General features: G+C 33.5%; 4 protein-coding genes across 6 annotated transcripts; 1 reads left to right on the top strand and 3 right to left on the bottom strand.

Moving 5' to 3' along the window:
* Positions 1 to 2,564: 2,564 nt before the first annotated feature.
* Positions 2,565 to 6,876, bottom strand: LOC105955397 (Beta-ketoacyl synthase). 2 transcript variants are annotated; one of them, XM_012979112.2, is made up of 15 exons: positions 6,798 to 6,876; positions 6,320 to 6,457; positions 5,957 to 6,186; positions 5,745 to 5,852; positions 5,566 to 5,637; positions 4,963 to 5,049; positions 4,604 to 4,755; positions 4,452 to 4,532; positions 4,334 to 4,367; positions 4,147 to 4,213; positions 3,988 to 4,064; positions 3,816 to 3,876; positions 3,655 to 3,737; positions 3,447 to 3,518; positions 2,565 to 2,880 (listed from the first exon to the last, which is right to left on the bottom strand). In XM_012979112.2, exons 2-15 carry the CDS (start codon positions 6,441 to 6,443, stop codon positions 2,716 to 2,718), a joined length of 1,413 nt encoding a protein of 470 aa, XP_012834566.2. In that variant the 5' UTR covers positions 6,444 to 6,457; positions 6,798 to 6,876; the 3' UTR covers positions 2,565 to 2,715. The 2 variants fall into 2 exon arrangements, with proteins under 2 accessions (XP_012834566.2, XP_088676243.1); XM_088820117.1 differs by having other exon boundaries at positions 6,682 to 6,849.
* A 376-nt stretch (positions 6,877 to 7,252) lies between these two features.
* On the top strand, positions 7,253 to 9,803 carry LOC105955535 (rhomboid-like protein 19). Its single transcript, XM_012979278.2, has 8 exons — positions 7,253 to 7,494; positions 7,635 to 7,762; positions 8,265 to 8,325; positions 8,441 to 8,607; positions 8,754 to 8,859; positions 8,954 to 9,156; positions 9,242 to 9,376; positions 9,576 to 9,803. The coding sequence occupies exons 1-8, from the start codon at positions 7,471 to 7,473 to the stop codon at positions 9,661 to 9,663; spliced, it is 912 nt and encodes a 303-aa protein (XP_012834732.1). The 5' UTR covers positions 7,253 to 7,470; the 3' UTR covers positions 9,664 to 9,803.
* A 163-nt stretch (positions 9,804 to 9,966) lies between these two features.
* LOC105955318 (MLO-like protein 6) lies at positions 9,967 to 14,286 on the bottom strand. Of its 2 annotated transcripts, XM_088820115.1 has the most exons (15): positions 13,990 to 14,286; positions 13,821 to 13,878; positions 13,554 to 13,705; positions 13,355 to 13,471; positions 13,179 to 13,239; positions 12,323 to 12,411; positions 12,095 to 12,169; positions 11,901 to 11,995; positions 11,765 to 11,814; positions 11,635 to 11,675; positions 11,361 to 11,534; positions 11,192 to 11,227; positions 11,037 to 11,104; positions 10,778 to 10,838; positions 9,967 to 10,597 (listed from the first exon to the last, which is right to left on the bottom strand). In XM_088820115.1, exons 1-15 carry the CDS (start codon positions 14,101 to 14,103, stop codon positions 10,151 to 10,153), a joined length of 1,638 nt encoding a protein of 545 aa, XP_088676241.1. In that variant the 5' UTR covers positions 14,104 to 14,286; the 3' UTR covers positions 9,967 to 10,150. The 2 variants fall into 2 exon arrangements, with proteins under 2 accessions (XP_088676241.1, XP_088676242.1); XM_088820116.1 differs by lacking the exons at positions 9,967 to 10,597; positions 10,778 to 10,838 and having other exon boundaries at positions 11,033 to 11,104.
* Positions 14,287 to 16,834: 2,548 nt separating this feature from the next.
* On the bottom strand, positions 16,835 to 18,617 carry TET6 (tetraspanin6). The gene is made up of 2 exons (XM_012979279.2): positions 17,636 to 18,617; positions 16,835 to 17,103 (listed from the first exon to the last, which is right to left on the bottom strand). The coding sequence occupies exons 1-2, from the start codon at positions 18,445 to 18,447 to the stop codon at positions 17,064 to 17,066; spliced, it is 852 nt and encodes a 283-aa protein (XP_012834733.2). The 5' UTR covers positions 18,448 to 18,617; the 3' UTR covers positions 16,835 to 17,063.
* Between the last annotated feature and the right edge of the window lie 780 nt (positions 18,618 to 19,397).

Here is a 19,397-nt window from a genome sequence, read left to right as displayed (position 1 = left end):
AAATGGCAGAATTGTAATTCCAGATAAAAAAAAAAATCATAAATTGGGAATTTCTTGTATCTATTCTTGAAATTTCAAGATTTGACCCTTATTTTCCGAAATAACGTGTCATAATCTGAGTAAATATCCTCGAGAGATTTATATGCTACACCAGGTTACTTACATCGCAAGATTGCGAACCGTTGATGTTATCAAATAACCAGTCACTAAGCGCGCACACACATGGATGTACGTGAGTACATGCATATCCACAATTAACTATTATGTGAGAATCCACTTAGAATTTTACCATTTCGCCCTTTATTTTTATTCCGAAATTGCATGTCTTATAAGTGGATTCTCATATCAACTTATAATTCACTTGTACACAATTAAATTCAAATTTCCACAAAAAATTAATGGCCAAAGATCTTGAAACAATAACACCATGTACTCATAAATACCCACCAAATTTCTCACCAATAAACACAATGGCTATGTTTGGTAAGCTTTTGGGCTTCCATTTCCATTTTATTTTGGGGAAAGATGTTTTGGGGGAAGAATTTGAAAATTAAATAAAGTTTGTTTGTGTTTTGGGAGGAGACAATTTGTACTGTAGCAAGTCAAATCATGTCTGAAAGGTGTTGGAAAAAGGTATTTTGGAAGAAGAATTTAAAAGATAAAGTGATTTGATTTTGTATTTTAGTGAAGACAATTTTCACTGTAGCGGTCAAATCATGTTTGTTAGAGAGAGAAATATTTGAATTTGTTTTGGGGAAAGTTTTTGAAAATAGTGTAGAAAGATAATTTTCGTTTTGGGGAAAGTGTGGAAAGAATTCGAAAACCGTAACAAACATAGCCAATAAATTCCATCTCCTCCTAATATTACTCTAGTATCGTTACATTATTACGACGTACCCTGAATTTGGTGTTCATAGTCATGGTCACGTTTTTAATGTACGTTTCGTTTCAACCAGACACGGCGACCAATGCGATACCGATTATTCCCAGCGTATGTTATGAAGCTGCGTGCAAGTTTGCTTGCGAGCAGGTTTATGGGCCACGTTTAAGAAAAGCTTATTGCAAAAAAGTACTTTATGGTTCGGTTTGTGCGTGTGATCATACTTAATATGTTACCGGGCCGCAAATGAAGAAAAATAAACGACTAACGAAACTTGTATGCGGATGTTACGAATGAAGAAAAAAACCATGGTGATATGGTGAAGACAAATAAATTGCTTTGTTTTTGTTAGTTGTTTTTCAGTTAAATGAATAGTAATAATAAATAAATAAATAAAAAGGAGTTTTATTATATACTCCATTTCTTTTAAATAAAAAGGAATTTTTATGTACTCCCTTTGGTCTTGATTGTATTAAATAGAGGTTTCAACTCCAATGAGATTGGTTCCTTGTGGGCATCAGGTCCGAGTCCGCTACCTTAACGGGCCGTTGAGTTACTATGATTTACATTCCTCCATCAATCCTTGTCGAGCCAAGTGATGGGGGCCCTAGGGGCGAGGGATTTCGTCTTTTGGTGCGAGGTTTCTTATCGGTGGAATCTCACGAGTAATAAAAAAAAGGGTTAATTGGTAAAATTGGGTAAATTAAAGTTTGAATGATAAAATTGAAGTATATTAGAATTTGAACTCTTGGAGCTTTATCGGGTCATTGGAGTAGCCCAACGGGTCAAAAGCCCCACCCGGGTATTTTTTCTTTTCCGGATCCTTTTCCATGCTCCTTTGGTTCCGGGTTGCCCAAATAGCTGGCTTGCCTGCCCGGAGCTGCTGCCCGTTCTTGGGCCTTGACCTAGTTGCCCAAGCCCAATGTAAGTTGTAAACTATACATTTTGCATCACATACCCCTTAAATTATTAAAACCTTCAACTACCCCCCCCTTAACTTCAGCAAATTTTAAAGCATTAATTAATAAACTTTTTAGTGTCTTCCATAATTAAAACTAAGCAATTCGCATTAATTATATTTCCCTTTTTGTTTTTTTTTTCTTTTTATAAGAATTGAAAACATACAATTAAATCCAAATTTCCACAACAATACCCAAGGAACTTGAAACATTGACACCATGTACTCTTATTAAAACCTTCAATTACATTATTAATTACTTACTCCAAAAAAAAAAAAATTACTACAAGAATGGTTTCGTCGTCACGCACTTTGAATTTGGTGTTCATAGTCATGCTCGTGTTTTTAATGAACGTTTCATTTCAACCAGACACGATGACTAATGCGGCACCGATGCCGTTTCTACCCAAATGTTATGAAGCCAAGTGCAAGGCAACTTGCGAAAAGGTTTATGGTTCACGTTTAATAAAATCATATTGCAAAGGTGCGATTTGTGCGTGTGACCATACCAATCTTTTATCGGGCCGCAAAGGAAAAACGACTTTATGAGCGAATGAAGAAAAAAAATCCATGGTGATTGGTTTTTATTAGTCGTTTTCAGTTAAATGAATAATAATAACGAATAAATAAATTTTAGAAATGGGTTTTATTTTGTTTTTATTTTCAAAATTGTGAAATTTTATTTACTCTTTTTGGTATACATCCTATTTATATAGAGGTTTCCTATTCATGGAAGCTCATGAATTATTATGCAATAAAAAAACAAAAATAATTTATCCAAAACTGAAACCCAAATAGCCAATTTATTCAAAGATAAAAATAAAATTTGCAACTAAATAAATAGAGCTAAGTATAATAAAATTCATGATGCCCTCCCTCAATCTATAGCAGCAAACAGCAGCGATGAATTTGTTCCACCGAACCCGAAAGAGTTCGACAGAACCGCTTTAATAGCCATGTTTTTCGAAGCACTCAATGGCACAAACTCACCATTGAAAACGGGATCCGGTTTTGTGAGGTTGAGCGTTAACGGTGCAGTTCCCTGCAATTAAAACATACATATAACACGGAAGCAGTTGCTATATACGTAAAATGCGAATAGAATATTACGATAATTTGGAGATGAATTTCTTAGCTAACCCCTAGGATAGAAATTGGAACATAATTTCTGATTTCCGCCGATTCCGATCCGAAATTATACGATTTTGGAGCAATTATTTTCATTCCGAAATCCCGATTCCGATTTTTTTCCGAACTCTTTTGGATAGGAATTGGAATATATATGCGATTTCAATTTTCGATCCGATTTTAATTTCTGAAAATTCTGATTAGTTTTTTTCTCCAAAAATTGCATTTTATATTTCAGGTGATTAATTTTTTTGATGTTTCCGAACTCTGCCGATTCCGGTCTGAAAATTTATCATTTCGGAACGAGTTTTTTCATTCCAATTTTCGAAATTCCGATTTCTGATTTTTTCCGAATCTTTTTTTTGGAACCGAATCCTGGTTTTTTTCACTTCCGAAAGAAATCGAAATTTTTCGGAAAGGGCTTATTCGGATTTTCCAAAGAAAGCAATTTATTAGCCTCAACAACATAGATTTACTTACATGGTGTATAGCTAATATAGATAAGACCGCTTCAACTGCTCCAGCTGCTCCAAGAAGATGTCCAACAGCACCCTAATGAGAGAATCACCAGTAAAACCGAGAGTTACATAATTTACATTCTGATCTATATTCGGTGAAATTGAATATTTTCCGGTATTTTTGTAATAAAAATTGTTCGTTGATATTATTATTATTACGTTTTTTTTACCTTTGTCGAAGACAAGGCCAAAGCACCCGATGCTGCATGACTGCCAAACAAAGACAGAATTGCCTTGGCTTCTACAGTATCGCCTGTACGAGGTTTATCGTACAATTAAATAGATTTCTTAAAATTCGAAACGAAATCGAAACGGGAACTTAAAATTTTACCCAAAGGAGTCGATGTAGCATGTGCATTGATATAATCCACCTGGTTAGGGTTCAGTCCAGACTGCAAATCACAGTTCAATCACCAACACTACATTTCTTTTTTCGTCTTCCATTTTTCTTCACCGAGTAATATTTTTATGAACAATATTAGAAAATTCGTAAGTCGATTTACCTGCTTCAGAGCACGTGTCATGGCCAAAACGGCCCCTCTTCCATCAGCGTGCGGTTGAGTAATATGATGTGCATCACCTTAAAGAAAGCAAAAATGGCAAAATTGTGAATATAGAACATTAATTTTTTTTTTTTTTTTTTTATGGTTAGGAGAAATTACCCGACATGCCATAACCACGAATCTCTGCGTATACTTTAGCTCCTCGCTTCTTTGCATGCTCCATCTCCTTAAATATTAAAAAAAAAACAAAGGGTGTGACAAAAGGTTTCAATAATAAACAGGCATTTTTGTTTACAAGAAACACAAAACTCGATTTTTGATATACTTGTAACAGAACAGTACGCACCTCTAAAACCAGGATTCCGGAACCTTCACCTATACTGTGTTTCAACAGAGTATTACTTAATTAAGACTCAAACAGCTATATTATAAATTATAATACACAAAATATTAGGCATTATTACACGAATCCATCACGGCCGCAATCGAAAGGTCTAGAAGCTTCTTCAGGAACATCATTGTACTTGGTTGTCAGTGCTCTTGACCTACATTAATGAAATATATATAAGACAACATTTGTAAGGAAGAACGGCTAAATAGGCTCGTTATTTATTACCGACAAAATCCAGCTATGGACAAAGCATCTATGCTTGCCTCGGTCCCACCAGCAACCATAACATCAACATCTCCTAACTGAATCATTCTCGCAGCATCTCCGATAGAATGGGCCCCGGTAGCACAAGCTGTCACTGCAGCGTGGTTCGGTCCCTGATATTCGAAATAATAATATCTTCTTTATCACGAAAAAAATGAATCTTTAAACGACCAAGTGACCGTATACAGACTTGAAGCCAAGAAATGTAATCGAATTTGAAAATATTTAAACCCAAATTTAGCTCTGAAAATGACGAGTCCTCTTAAATTTTCACATTTTTCCAGAAAAAAAAATAAAAAAAGAATTCATTAACTGCATACCTGAAATCCGTACTTCATACTCACATGGCCCGAAGCCATATTGATTAATATCCTTGGTATGAAAAATGGACTCAGCCTGCGTAGTTTCTGCACTAAAAAGAAAACGGAAACTAAATAAATAATTTCACCAATGCTTTTAATATATAAAACAATGCTCACTAGTAGAAAATTTGCTTATTACTACGAAATTTTTTGCTACAGTAAAAAACCGTTATAAAAGGTATTTTTTACTACGGAACAATTTTGAAGTCGTAGTAAATACTAGGATTTACCGTAGCAAAAAAGTATTTGGTACGGTCATTTACCGTAGCAAAGCTTTTGTAACGCCCGTATATGCTACGGGGCAAATTCGTAGCATATGCGTAGCAAAAAGCTTTTTAGTACGAATTTGATACCTTTTGCTACGGTTAATGATCGTAGTAAAAAGCCATTTTTCTACTAGTGGCTGTAAGTAAATTTATTATATTTATCACTTATAAATTTCGCAAAAGTTTCAGACTCTACGAAACTTTTAGCATGAATCGAAAGAAGAAATAGCACATATCTAGATTATCATATTATAATTAATTACGCAGCTAAAAAATAAGTAAAAAAAAATCAAACCTTTTCACATATCAGTCTTGAAGCATCCAATATATCACTGATGCTACCAGTTCCTGCACCTATGGAAACTCCCTGATTTTGTCTTAAACTCATAAATTAGAACTCACGAACAAATTCCAAAAGTACAAAAAACTTAATTAAAAAAAAAAAAAAAAAAAAAAAAAAAAACACACTAATACCGTTCTTTCCTTCTCATCCTGCTCGGTGGGCATATAATTTGCATCCTTTAGAGCCTCGTCAGCCGCACATAACGCATACCCTATAAATCTGGCAATTGACCTATGCTCCTATGGAGGTAGAAAAATAGAATCTCAAAATTGTAGATAAACCCGACTTTTCTGAAAAAATAATTGAAAATCTAAAATGAAAAAAAAAATCAAACAACTTTTACCTTAGAGTTAAGCCACAACTCCTCGTCGAATTCACCTGGTTTTGATCCGCAGGGTACAATTCCAGCGACTTTGGATGTCAATTGATCGAAAGTAAGCAGCTGTGTCTCGATATCAAATCCATTCATCTTCAGATCTTCGACAGTTATTGCCCTAATCCCACATTCTCCTTCTATTACACGCTTCCAATTGACTTCCACACCACAACCCAACGGAGTAACCATTCCTAAACCTACGATAGATATATAATCACCGAAACAAATCAGGACTGACTTTGCTTTATTATTTAATTACCTAATTACAGTGACCCCCTCGGAAGTTCATTACGTTTTCATTATTGTACATTACTAGTAAACGGAAAGTACCTGTTACAACAACTCTGCGAGGAGGAAAAACGGGAGGAGGGTCAAAGGGGCCAGAAGAGAAGAAGCGGCTGAACTGGATAATCGAGTTAGTGAGTCTCTTGCCATTGTGCCTCCCCATTGCCATTTGCTTAAGAAACTCTTAATACAAATAAAAAACGACGATTAATAGCAGTTCTTTCAAGAATTAAAATTACCAGAATCTTCCTTAAATTTTAGCAGGATCATTTTCGATCAATACATTCTACACGGCTAAACTATTTTCCATAATCGGAATGACAAACAAGTATTAGAAGTCTTTCTTCTCCTCTGTGGGGAATTTTGTCGAACAGGTGATATACAATGACTGGGTGATGCAGAATTACCTTCATTCAAAAAAACAAAAAACGAAAAAGAAGAAGAAACACTCCAACAACAGTTTTACACTCGAAAAGAGTGTTAAAATTAAGAACTTAATAGATTAAAAAATCAAGAAAATTACATTATTTTTTCGAAAGCGAATGGAGAAGAAGTTCAAAAGAATCTTTTTTCCCGGGAACTTCACAATATTACTTCTGCTTAAGCTAAAGTCAGCGGGTCAAAGTTTTATAAAATTTTCGAGAATTTACACACATACACTCCTCAAATTTTAATATTAGGTATTGACCCCATAAATTCCAAATTTATGGCAGCTACATCCTTTTCTTTTCTTTTTTTGCCAAATTGCTACCTATTGTAGAATCACACATATACACGTGGATATATATACTAATTTTTGGTCTAAATGAGTGAAATATAATCCTAGATATGCCAATTTTTGCCTAACTTCCTTGTAGTCATGTGACCTATTAAATTAATTAATAGGGTCATTTTCAATTCTTTAACTCTCGAGGGGCGAAACTGAAATTTTCCAAAAATACATCCCTGCATAATTAATTGAGCCACCGTCTTTTTTTCAGAGCTCACGTTTTTTCTACTCCTCTTGCTTCAAAATCAAAGAATTCTATACTAATATATACACTTAACAAAATTCAGATCGATAATTTAAAATATATATATATATATATATATAAACATACATATATGTATATGTGTATGTATACATCATCACTACCCGTTCGAAATTTCTCTCAGATCAAACCATATTTTGAAGTCCAACTCCATTTTACCACAGAATGAGCTCTCCGCAGCTCCCAGGAGTAAGCACTCACTCCTACATATATATACATGCATTTATGTATATATCTATCTATATCTATATACACGTGTTGTACATGTTGATTAATGCATGCATCATCAGATCTGAAAATTAGGGTTTATTTTTTGATCAATAATTTAGGGCTGGATGAGCATTTCCACAGGATTTACGAAGCTGTGCAAGGGTTTGGCTGTGGTGTTAATTGGCGGCCACATTGTTGTGCATATTTTGCCTTTCACTGTTTCTTACCTTGCTCTCATCCCAGCCAAGTACACTTTTTTATCTCTTTGATTTTTTACATATTTTTCGATGTTTTTATCAACTGTTTATGTGTAATTTTTCTTAATTTATTTGAGATGTTTTGATTGGGTTGAGAAAATTCTTTGGGTGTTGTCGAATTTTCGAATAATTGTGGGTGGATCTATTGTAATGTAGGACAGTTAGTTGACTTGTTGTCGAGAAATTGAATTCGATTTGGTTGATTCGGAAATGGATAGATAGATACAGACACAGTTAGAGAAACAGAGATGTGTGAAATTTTATACGTAATCTAAATATTCCCATCGTCGTTTGAGCTTCTACAGATAAAACTAAGAAAATAAGATTTAGTTCTATGATTAGGCATTATTGAAACTACGAGGCATGTGGGAAGCTATGAAGAGGATTGATCATGTTGTTGTTACGGGGATAGTTTTAACTTTAATTGTTTAGTTAGATTCAAAGATCGAAAGTTTGACACACTTCCCATTTGTTTAATTCAATCTATTGTAGGACCATTCCTTTCGTTTGGAATCTTATTTCAGCTGGTTATGTTGAGCAGTCGGTGTATGGGGTATGTATGTATGTTTTCTTTTTTTTTTTTTTTTTTTTTTTTACCATTTAACTTGATTCTTGTCCCGTTTCTTCGTTATACGTAAGTTTTTTCACACATCAATAATATTTTGCAGGTGGTCATCAGCACGATCGGTCTACTTTTCATCGGGAAATTGCTTGAACCTATATGGGGTTCGAGGGAATTTTTAAAGTTCATCTTTGTAGTTAACTTCCTAACATCAGCTTGCGTTTTCATCACAGCTATTTCCTTGTACTACATAACAACTCAGGAATTGTACCTGTAAGTGATGCACCACCCGCATTTTCTGCAACATTTGAATTTTATTGTTGTCCAGTAAAATTCAATACCGGCATATGTGGATTTAAATTAATTCTGAATTTTTGCTTTTCCTTTTTTCTTTTTTCTTTTTTTTTTTTTTTTTGTAGTTATCTACCTATTTCTGGTTTCCAAGGGGTCCTGGCAGGGTTTTTAGTCGGCATCAAACAGTTAATACCTGACCAAGAGTTATTTCTGTTAAAGATAAAAGCAAAAGTACGAAGCATTAATTTATCTTGGAAGTTTTCAGTTGGTTTAATATTTAACAGGCTACGTTTTCTCATCTATATTTAATTCAATTTTCTTGCAGTGGCTGCCTTCCTTAGCCTTATTGGTGTCCGTTTTTCTAAGTTTTTTCGTGAAAGAATCGACATCCTATCTTCCGACGGTAATATTTGGCACCTGTATAGGTTGGATTTATCTCAGGTACTGGCAGAAAAAACCAGAGACAAAATTAAGAGGCGATCCAAGTGATGAATTTGCTTTCTCGACTTTCTTCCCCGAAATTTTAAGGTAGTTTCCTGCTTTTCCCTACTTATTGTAAACTTAAATATTTCCAATTTCATTTCGTAAAATAAATTGAATATATGGAATTCAGACCAGCAATTGATCCCGTGGCTACAATTTTTGAGCGGATGCTTTGTGGAAAAAGACCTGAATCTGATGAGAATGGCTATACTTTAGGAGGTGCATCATTGTCTGGTTCGGATTCCGTTGAAGCTTCTAGAAGGAGGTAATCTTCGTTTGTTGCTCATTATAAAAGAATGTTATGTTTAATTAGTTTTAATATAAGGAGGTATATACTTAATCTTGAAGCCTGAAGGCTAATTCTGGGTTCACTAACGAATTCCGTCCCACTAATTTTAATTTCTGTCAATAAAAATCTTTACCCGGAATTTATTTACGGAATGGTTTATCTTGTTAATTTGCAGGGAAAGAGGTGCTCGAGCACTCGAAGAAAGATTGGCTGCTACAGGGAAAACAGAAGAGACACAAACAGATGCATCAGAAAATGTCTAAAAAGCTCGTAAAATGAAAACTTATCATGGTTTGCAGTTCTGTCTTATTACAAGCTTCTTGTCTATATATATATATACTTGTGATGATGTGGATTATGATCCTTACAGATTTTGCTTTATTAACATGCATGTTTTTTCGTTTGTACTCGTTTTCGGTTTTAGCCTCGATGATTAAGCGGCGATTATTATTTTTACAAATTAGCCACACCCTTAACCGGGTCGTCATTCAAAGAAAACGTCTAGTTTCTTTAGGCCCCGTTCGATAGCCTTTGATTGATCTTGATAAGTAATTTCTTGGGCTTAATTTTATATTAGGGAAAATTTTGTTTCATCTTATGTTTCGATTACATATGTGTGGTAAGCATATAAATTATTAAGTGACAAAATACTTTAACATTATTAATATTACAAATGTCTGGGAAAAAATCATTTTCAAGTTGTACAAAGTATATATTAAATTTGTCAGAAAGAATAAAAAATCTCTTTAATCAGTTTGAGTTGGCTCCTCCACTCCCCTTTTGTCTGAAAGAGAAATCACTCAAACTAATATTAACTGCATGCTGTGGAGAATCTTCAACATCCATCACTATCTCACCCGAATAAGTATTGCCGTTCACGTTAAAATCATCCACGTCTTGGTGATGACGTGGCGAGGCTGAGGGTGACGTCTCACCACCACCACCGCCAGTGGTGGTCGTGAGTTCATTGGTGGAGTTTAATAGTCGTTTGGGAGACGATGAAGATGGTTGATAACCTTGCAAGAGATAAAGCGGTGATGTGCTTCCGTGTAATGGGGAGGTGGGCCGACTGGAAAACGGGGTGGTGTTGGCTGATTGCCGCCCTTCTTTAACGTTCTTCTTGGCGGCATGGTGCCACCCTCGCAAAGCTGATGCCACCTGCTCACTGAATATGACTGGCTTCATCTTTGAGCCCATCTGATTATTTTTAAAGAAAAAGGTCAAGAAAATGAGAATGGAAATCTAAAATTCCAAAATCGAACTGATCAGATTAGAATTAATATATTTTGATGAACTGAAAGTGAGTATTCCGATAATAAAAAATTTAGAAATCGGAATGAACGTAAAATTATTTTGAGGCCGAAAAACGGGGTTTACCTGAGTGACCAAAGCATAGAGAGGGAGCGTCATATAGCTGCAAAGAAACTGTATCACCACACTGTAAAAAAAATCAAGAATATATTATTTTATTGAGATTATTGAAATAAAAATAAAATCAATATATATATATATATATATATATATATATATATATATATATATATATATATATATATATATATATATATATATATATATATATATATATATATATATATGATTTATTAAATAGCAATGCATACAAATGAAACCTTACCCCATTGCAATCCTAATGATCACATCTTCCAGAGTCTTATGGTAGCAAGAGGGATATCCAAATTCATACTAAATAATAAATAAATAAATAAATTATCAGACAAAATTATATACAGCTTTATTATGGTGAATATAGTTTTAAAGTTGAGTACTTACATAACTCCAAGCAAAGAAGGCAAGTTGAAATGCATTCTGCATAAGAAAAAAAAACAGAACAATAATAATAAATAAAATGATAATGAAGGTTGTCTGAATTTCTCGAGCGACAAATGTTTAAAGAATATAAACACGTGTTCTTTTTTCTTTTGTAAGGATAAAAACGTACCCCGAAAAGAACGAAGTGAATCAAGAAAAGGAGCAGACGTGGACTATTGAACCAGAACAAATCATCGCCCGGTTGAACCACCGGAGTGCCCTTTATTACATCTCCGCCCTCGAGAATTCTTATTCCCATTTTCGTTATTATTACTTGTAACTTTGCTCCTACCAAAAGAATTATCTGCACATATATATATAAACAAAATCGAGGTTATAAGATAAACTCTTTTAGGCTTATAGAGCTGCGTAAAATGAAACGATAATCGGTTTTTTTTACTCACAATTAACGGGATAAACGGTAGCCAAAAGTGCGATTGCCACCCTGTTTATGGAAAGAGAATTAGGCAAAATTCTTGATTTATATGGACTAATAAATAAATAAATAAATAAATATATGTTAATTCGACTGACCGTTCGTGTTGGTGAGGAGAAATGTAACAGCACACAACCATATTACAGGGCTGCATGCACATAAACAAATAATCAGTTTGTGTATTCATAAATAATTTTTAAGCCGAAAAATAATTTTTTTTAATGTAATATAAACCTTATTCCGACGATGACTTTGAAATCTTCTTCGAGTGATCTGTTTATATACTTTTGGAAATTGAATGATTCTTGGCTTTGAGGTGTTAAATGTTCCTGAAATTCAATCCAAATGCAACAGTTTATAATAATATTTATTACTAATCTTATATTAATTTTTATTAACTATTATTATTATTATTTTTTTTTTGTTACCATAATAAAACCATGCCTAAGGGTTAAGTAGTCCACTTTTGCAATTGATGTGAAGAATTGCCTGAAGAAACACACCTAAAAAAATAAATATAGAATAAATTCAAGTGCTTTAGAATAACATAATTATTTACGAGTTTGTCCTTCAAAAAAATAATATTTGGCATAAATATTTAGAGGGAAAAATATAATTAAAAAAAAAAAAAAAAAAAAGGATTTGAAAAGCCTTACTATCCAGAGAAGAACAGGTGAGCGGCTCCAGAAATGCAAATGCCTACGTCCGAATGACGTGTCCCTCGCAAATCTAAATCTTTCGGGGTCTACATCACAATTAATCAAAAGTCTAGGGTCAAAATAAAATATAAATAAAAACTAAAAAAATCTCACAAGTCAAATTTTGAATTTTGATCATTACTATTTAAAAAAAAAAATACACCAAGCACCCCACAAAACGTGTCCAAATTAAAGTGCTAGTGTATAAGGGAAAATGCAGTTTCCGACTTTTCGTCCCTCAAGCTTGCATTGATTTCACATTTGGTCCCCACTTACAAAAAAATACATTTGGCCCCTAACAAAAATTCAACACTTGTGGTCATTTCCGTCAATTTTTTGTTAGTACTAAAGGAAACATGCATTGGCCCATCACTTGCTTAACTGACGAACTAACGATAAATTGACGAAAAAAGAACAAAAAAGTGTTGAATTATTAAAATATAAATGACTAAATATGTTTTTTTTTAACATGAAAGTCCTAATATATAATCAGTACAAACTTAAACGATTAAAATTGCAATTTTCTTCTAGCGTATATATTTGACGGACAATGAATTGAATAAATATATAATCAAAATCCACAGCCACAGGTAAAATAATATTTTATATAATCTAATTAAAATTTTGACCACTATTTTGTTTTTTTTAATCTTTCTTTTAATGTATCAAATGGGATCTCCACATTTCCAAAATGAACTCACCTTAACTGCGTGTAAAACACACACAGTAAATGCGCCAAAAAAAATATATATAGCATTGCAATACTTATTTATTTATAATATTACAAGCATTAATTAATTTTCAGAGTAATTACCATTGTAGAACTGGTATTGAATTGTCTTAGTTTCATCCTCCCATGATTTCCATTTCCTCATCTGCATTAATAATTCCAAACCATTTTATTTTTCAAATATATAAATAATATAATTCTAAAATTTAAAAAGAAAATTAAGGAAATATTAATTAAGATAATGTGGATTAATTAGTTACCTTTAGTAGTCCCAATCCATAAGTTACAATACAGTAGAGCACATGTGCAAGAGCCAACACAAATATGAAAATGTGGAGTTGGTGTATCCCATATGGTGATACAAATTGTACTTTCCCCTACAAATGTTGTACATTCACAAAAAAATCAATTAATTAAATTAAATTAAAAAAATAATTAATTAAATAATTAATTAATTACCTTTGCTATACAAGGGTCATCATACACTTCAGAATCTTTGTAATTACTACAAGGATGCCAAGAATGTGCAACACTTCTTGGTACACAAATATCAGCTATTGTTTCTTGCATTACTGTTAGTAGTAATGATATAAATCCCAACAGCATAAGTTCTTTTTTTCCACCAATTAAAAAAAATATAAAAAAATTAGTAAATTGAAAAAAAGAATCTTGAAAATATATATATATATATAGAGAGAGTAATTTATAATTATTATGTATATAAACCTGCTTTAATCTTCTCTAGTGCTTCATACATGGATGGCTTTCTCTTCTTCTTCAACCACTGCATTAATTCAATAACTATGTTTGAATTTTGCTGTCACATAGTAAAACCTTTTACTGTGTGCAAAAAAATATTGGAAAACTAGTAGTTATGGTATATATATATATGTACCGATCCGGTATGATGAATGAGTTGTTCGATGAGGATTGATATAGCGACGAGGACGAAGCAAACGACGGCCACCGCCCATGTGGAGGTTGCCTCCAACGTCCGCTCCTTTGCCATTTTTTTTCTTCTCCGGCGAGGCGGCAAGTAACTAATATATATGATCACTCTAAATAAATCAATAAATTAATGAATAAAAAGAATTCGAGCTGTATATAATATATGTTGTGTGTGTGTGTGTGTGTGTGTTTATTTCTCTTTTGTTATGGTTTAATTAGGAAAAAAGTTTGTAAGGATTGGGGTGATATATATAGAAAATTGAGGGGCAAGAAATACTAAATTGGGAAACTAAGTGTCAATAGTTTTGAAATTTCACGCCGCGTTCCGTTAGCGAGTCAAGAAGAGAGAGAGAGAGAGAGAGAGAGAGAGAGAGAGAGAGAGAGAGAGAGAGAGAGAGAGAGAGAGAGAGAGAGAGAGAGAGAGAGAGAGAGAGAGAGAGAGATTAACGGTTAACCTCATTTGATGATGATTGAAGGAATGATGACCATTTCATAACTAATTTAAATTGAATTTGGGTTTGACTTGTCCAAATTAAATATTATGACAAGTCAATTGTTTGATAATTTGTTAGGCACCTGGAGCAATTGAGTCTGTGTCGATTGACTCACGTTTGAATTTTCTTGTCAACTGTCGTTAGGTCGAGTTTGTCACACATGATTAGCTTAATATAGTTTACGTTTCTCGTATAATTTGCAAACATTATATGAGAGCGTAGGTTTACTCAAATCCCAATTAACTTATATAGTTGATTGCGAGTTCTTTTATTAACAAAAAATAATAATAATATGTTCGTATGTGTAATGTGATTACAATGAGTTCAATAATTAGGATAAGCCAATATATTGTACGTAAGTGCTAATTATTTGAAACCATGACTATTTTAAATGAATTCAATTTCAACAAGATTTAAATTAATTGAATTAAATATATTCAGGCTTCAAATCTATGAAATGTGACAATTAAGGGCACGTTTGCTACACTTATTTTAAGCTGTTATACGTATTATTTTTAGAATTAATTTTAAAGTGTTTGGATAATGAATTTATAATTAATTTCACTCAATATAAAATCTTAAATAAAAAATGAGATAGATGTATTTTAAAAAATATATATCTTATTTGCTTACCAGCAGCTTATTTTTAAACTTGTATTATCAACTCATTTTGACAGCTTATAAACGTAAGCAAACACCCTCTATACAATATTGTATAATTAAAAACATGAAAAAATATATATATTAATTGACTAGTATTCTTGTACCGTTGAAATTAAGATACATCATGTATTTCAAAAAGTCAATGAAAATAGTTGAAAGAGTATGTAAGAACCAATCAACGTATTCCATAACTGTCTGAAACAGAGTCATTTTGTTGCAATGTTTGACCGTTGTTGTACTCTTCGCTTTATAAGTGGTCCTATTGAAATTTGGCCTCCCCAATATCTTACTTGGACTGGCAATCAATATTACATTTTTGTTCGTTCCTCAAATTTGCATCAATTTCACATTTGGTCCCTTATGTTTACGAAAAATACAATTGGTCTCTCATGTTTCCAAAATTTAACACCTTTACTCCTTTAGTCATTTCCGTCAATTTTTCGTTAATTCTAACGGAATCAAGTGTGCCCCCGTCGCTACTTTAATTGACGAACTAACGGTAAATTGACGGAAATGACCAAACATGTTGAATTATTAAAACATGAAGGACCAAATGTGTTTTTTATGAATATAAATGACCAAATGTGAAATCAATGCAAACTTGATGGATGAAAACTGTAATTTTCCCCCAAAACTTATCTCAGGCTATTCGAAATTTTATCTAGTGTCAATGACTGTTGTAATCGATGTGGTTACGAAATCGTGGTAAATTTATTATTTCATCAGGACAAATTTCACCGGCCAACACAACAAAATACACAGATTACAAGTTTACAACATCTACGGTGCAATAAATTTCGCAATTTCGATTCGGTTTTAACCATACTTAATTCGATTTTTACGAGTCCGTACGTTCAACCCGTTAGTTACAATTGTGAACTCATTTATAAATTGAACAAAGTAAATAATATTATTCCCCACGAAAATTATTATTCAAGATAAGCAACCTCAAAATTTCTAAAATTAAATCAAAATTGTAGAATTTGTGAGTGAAACTAATGATTAATTAATAAGAAAATCACAAGAAGGTACAATTTTTTCTGTTCTCCACGAAAATTGGATTGAATAATTAAAATAAAATAAAAGTCAATTTAGTCTTTGGATGACTTTAGAAAAGACAAGGAATTAGTCTTTGATAGAGATACATATATATATATATATATATATATATATATATATATATATATATATATATATATATATATATATATATATATATATATATATACAGTCGGCTATATACATTTCATATTTTAATCAATAATCAGTTAATATTATTTAATATTTTATAACCTTTTGTTTTCAACTGAAATATAAGTATATGCAATATATACTAACAAGTAATATTCCATATGAATCATAATAACCGTCTATTTTAGTTCCATATCATACGTTGCTTTGATTTTCAATATTGTATTTAATGTATGTTTTTCATGTTTTAACCTTATTAATTCAACTTTAAGTATGAACTCTCTTTTACTACATTGTTAAATGATCAATGATCGATGTTATTATAGTCTTTTTTATGTGTTTTTCGTAAAATTAGAACACATTTTTTGACATTCTTAATATGTGTACAAAACTGAAAAACGACAAAGAGAATACGAAATACCCGAATTACAAGATTTGTTAGTGTTGGCAGAGAGTTGAAACTATCTTTTATAATAAGAGAATCAAACATATGCACCACTATAAATAAAAGTAGATTTTAGGCAATTTAAGCTGCTACAATGGCATTCAAAATAAAGTAACAACTTTTCTTGTACAAAAAAAACTTACATATATTATATAACTATTTAGTTTGTGCATCTTGATCATACACTAATTAATTAATTAAAAGAAATAAAAGAGTGATCATCTTTAGCTAATAAAGCTGGTGCCTTCTGTCATCCAACCATCTCCACCTAAATAAAAAATAATTAATAGATGAAAGATTAATAATTACAAACTTCCAAATATTTTTTTCATGGTAATTAGATCCATGTAAAAATAAATAATTATTAATTGCTAATTACAATATAGTATATTAGGGAAACCCCTGAGTTCAGACTAAATAACAAAAAAACACCTCCACATATCCTTCATAACCAAAATCTTCTTTCGATTAATTGTTTATCGAGTTTTTTAATATAAAATATGTAAATTCTATTATACATTATGTTAAATAGGTGTGAAAAATAAAAGAAAATATCTGAAATTATGTCAAATCTATTCCCTAGAATTAAAAATAATTAAAAAAATTCATGGAAAGTCACACCGTAAGAGGATTGGCGTAAGACAGAAACAAACATCAGGGGCTTTTTGGTAATTGAAAATAGATAGGGCTGCTTTTCGTTATTTAACCTAAGTTCAGTGGGGTTTCGTAATTTACCTGTTACAATATATATAATTATTAATTGCGAGTGGACAAAAAAAAAAGAAATTATTAATAATTACCAGTGGAAATCCCATCTGGGTCGGACTTTGGACATGCGGTTGTGCCCGTACGGGTAATCGGTCTCCGCCCGTTTAGCATTCCGGAAGGCGCAGCATCCGACGGAGTATATTCCGATGAGCACCACCACCATCACTATATTCAGTACCGACAGCTTGTGCCAGTCCCGCCGCACGTCCTCCAGCACCCCCGCCCTGCACGACTCGCACTCGTAGCACAGCACCCCCGCCGCGTTGCTCCACCTGTAGCAGTCCGCCTCCTGCGCCGCCGCCTCCGCCGCCGCGGCGTAGTTGCACGACGTCGGCGGCTTGCAGCACCCCGACTGCACCGGCGTCATCTCCGCCGTCAGGTAATCGAACGGCGTCCACAGAACAACCTTCGCGCAAGTCCTCGACCCCAATATGCAGCTCTTGATATTCACCCAGTACCGCGGGTCCTCGATCCTCTTCCTCAGCCACGGCGAGTAGTCTTTCAGGTGGTACTCCCTGTACGCGCGGCCCGGCACGGCGGCGCCGCCGCCGGAGCTGGTGATGACGAACCCGAAAACGGTGAGCCCCATCAGTGCTCCGATGAGGAAGAGCATGATGACCAGGTACACCCACAGCGCCCACGCCACGTGGAAGCACGCGCCGATGAAACCGGCGAGTGAGATTATCAGGATGACGAAGCCCACCACCAGAAGCGGCGTTTGGAGGAAGCTCTCGCAGGTGGTGCTGCTTCTCGCCATCCATAGTCCGGCGCCGATTATCGGAATCGACGCGAGCAGGGTGAAGAGGTTCAGAAACCCTATCACCGTGTTACTGAATCTGTACATGTGTGAATACTGTGTGTGTGTGTGTGTTAGTGTGTGCAGTGTGTGTGTGTGTTTAGTGTGTGTGTGTGTGTTTAGTGTGTGTGATTTTTTTCTTTGCTTTGCTTTTGTTTAATTTGATGAATGGTGAGCTTTATGCTTTTTTTTAGTGTTGGCTTTAAGTTCATTGGAATAAGGGTATTGTGTTTGCATGCTTTTGATATAGTGATCAAGATCGTGGTTTGTGAAATGACTGAATTACCCTTGCTTCTTAGTGATTAAGGAATCACTTTTTTTTGGAAGTGATCATCTTGGGATTATCAAAGGGGGCTTTATTGCAATTTGCAAAAATAAAATGAGTGGACTTGGTTTGCATAATAAAAGTATACAATTCCCAAGGAAAATGGAGAAGATTAGGTTAAGATTCCTCGATGAATATGTTGCTTTCTCTCTGTTTTAAAATAACTGTTGTTTAAGGTTTTGAATTTTCGGTGCATGTGCGTATCAGAATAATTAGTAAAATATATAATTCGACTATTCGTTTTTTAAGTAATTGCTCTCTCCTTTTGTAGAATGCAATTGATATAAAATTTATGAGTAATAAAGACAAAATTAGAAGAATATGCCGCATTGTACATCTAAAATGACAAATAATACGGGACGAAACAAAATCTATAAAACGACAGTCAATCTAAAATGAGCGAAACAAATTTTAAGTTCGTGTAAAATATCTCCATAAGTCACAAATTCAAATTGAGTTCAAATTGAATTGCAAAAGGAATTATCACTAACCAACCATTGTTGCCCGAATAGAATAAAGGTATCAAGTTCGTAGCCAAGGTGATCAAGGCAAGTAAAGAACATAGGGACAATTTGGTCAAATCACACAAATACGTAGAGCCCTAATTTGCTTCTTTTCAAAGTACTATCAGAATGTAAATAAGGTTTATCTTTATTTATTTATTTCTTCTTTT

This window comes from Erythranthe guttata, chromosome 6, assembly GCF_056151865.1.
Source record: "Erythranthe guttata isolate IM_541 chromosome 6, IM_541, whole genome shotgun sequence".
NCBI classification, from domain to species: Eukaryota; Viridiplantae; Streptophyta; class Magnoliopsida; order Lamiales; family Phrymaceae; genus Erythranthe; species Erythranthe guttata.
The sequence above is the reverse complement of the archived record's forward strand: the minus strand, read 5'-3'. Positions and strand labels throughout refer to the sequence as shown.

Bases quoted from the DNA above. Each gene is read 5' to 3' on its own strand.
- LOC105955397 (XM_012979112.2), bottom strand. From the start codon at position 6,443: ATGGCAATGGGGAGGCACAATGGCAAGAGACTCACTAACTCGATTATC. The intron at 5,050-5,565 runs GTTTGATTTTTT...TTTTTAGTGCAG, and splicing joins CAAGACTGATATGTGAAAAG to AAACTACGCAGGCTGAGTCC. The intron at 4,065-4,146 runs GTAATTTCTCCT...GCTTTCTTTAAG, and splicing joins TCGTGGTTATGGCATGTCGG to GTGATGCACATCATATTACT.
- LOC105955535 (XM_012979278.2), top strand. From the start codon at position 7,471: ATGAGCTCTCCGCAGCTCCCAGGA. The intron at 8,608-8,753 runs GTAAGTGATGCA...TTTTTTTTGTAG, and splicing joins ACAACTCAGGAATTGTACCT to TTATCTACCTATTTCTGGTT. The intron at 9,377-9,575 runs GTAATCTTCGTT...GTTAATTTGCAG, and splicing joins GTTGAAGCTTCTAGAAGGAG to GGAAAGAGGTGCTCGAGCAC.
- LOC105955318 (XM_088820115.1), bottom strand. From the start codon at position 14,103: ATGGCAAAGGAGCGGACGTTGGAGGCAACCTCCACATGGGCGGTGGCC. The intron at 12,170-12,322 runs GTAAGGCTTTTC...TTATTTTTTTAG, and splicing joins CACCTGTTCTTCTCTGGATA to GTGTGTTTCTTCAGGCAATT. The intron at 10,598-10,777 runs GTAAACCCCGTT...AAAAATAATCAG, and splicing joins TCTATGCTTTGGTCACTCAG to ATGGGCTCAAAGATGAAGCC.
- TET6 (XM_012979279.2), bottom strand. From the start codon at position 18,447: ATGTACAGATTCAGTAACACGGTGATAGGGTTTCTGAACCTCTTCACC. The intron at 17,104-17,635 runs GTAATTATTAAT...TTTTTTATTTAG, and splicing joins CCCAGATGGGATTTCCACTG to GTGGAGATGGTTGGATGACA.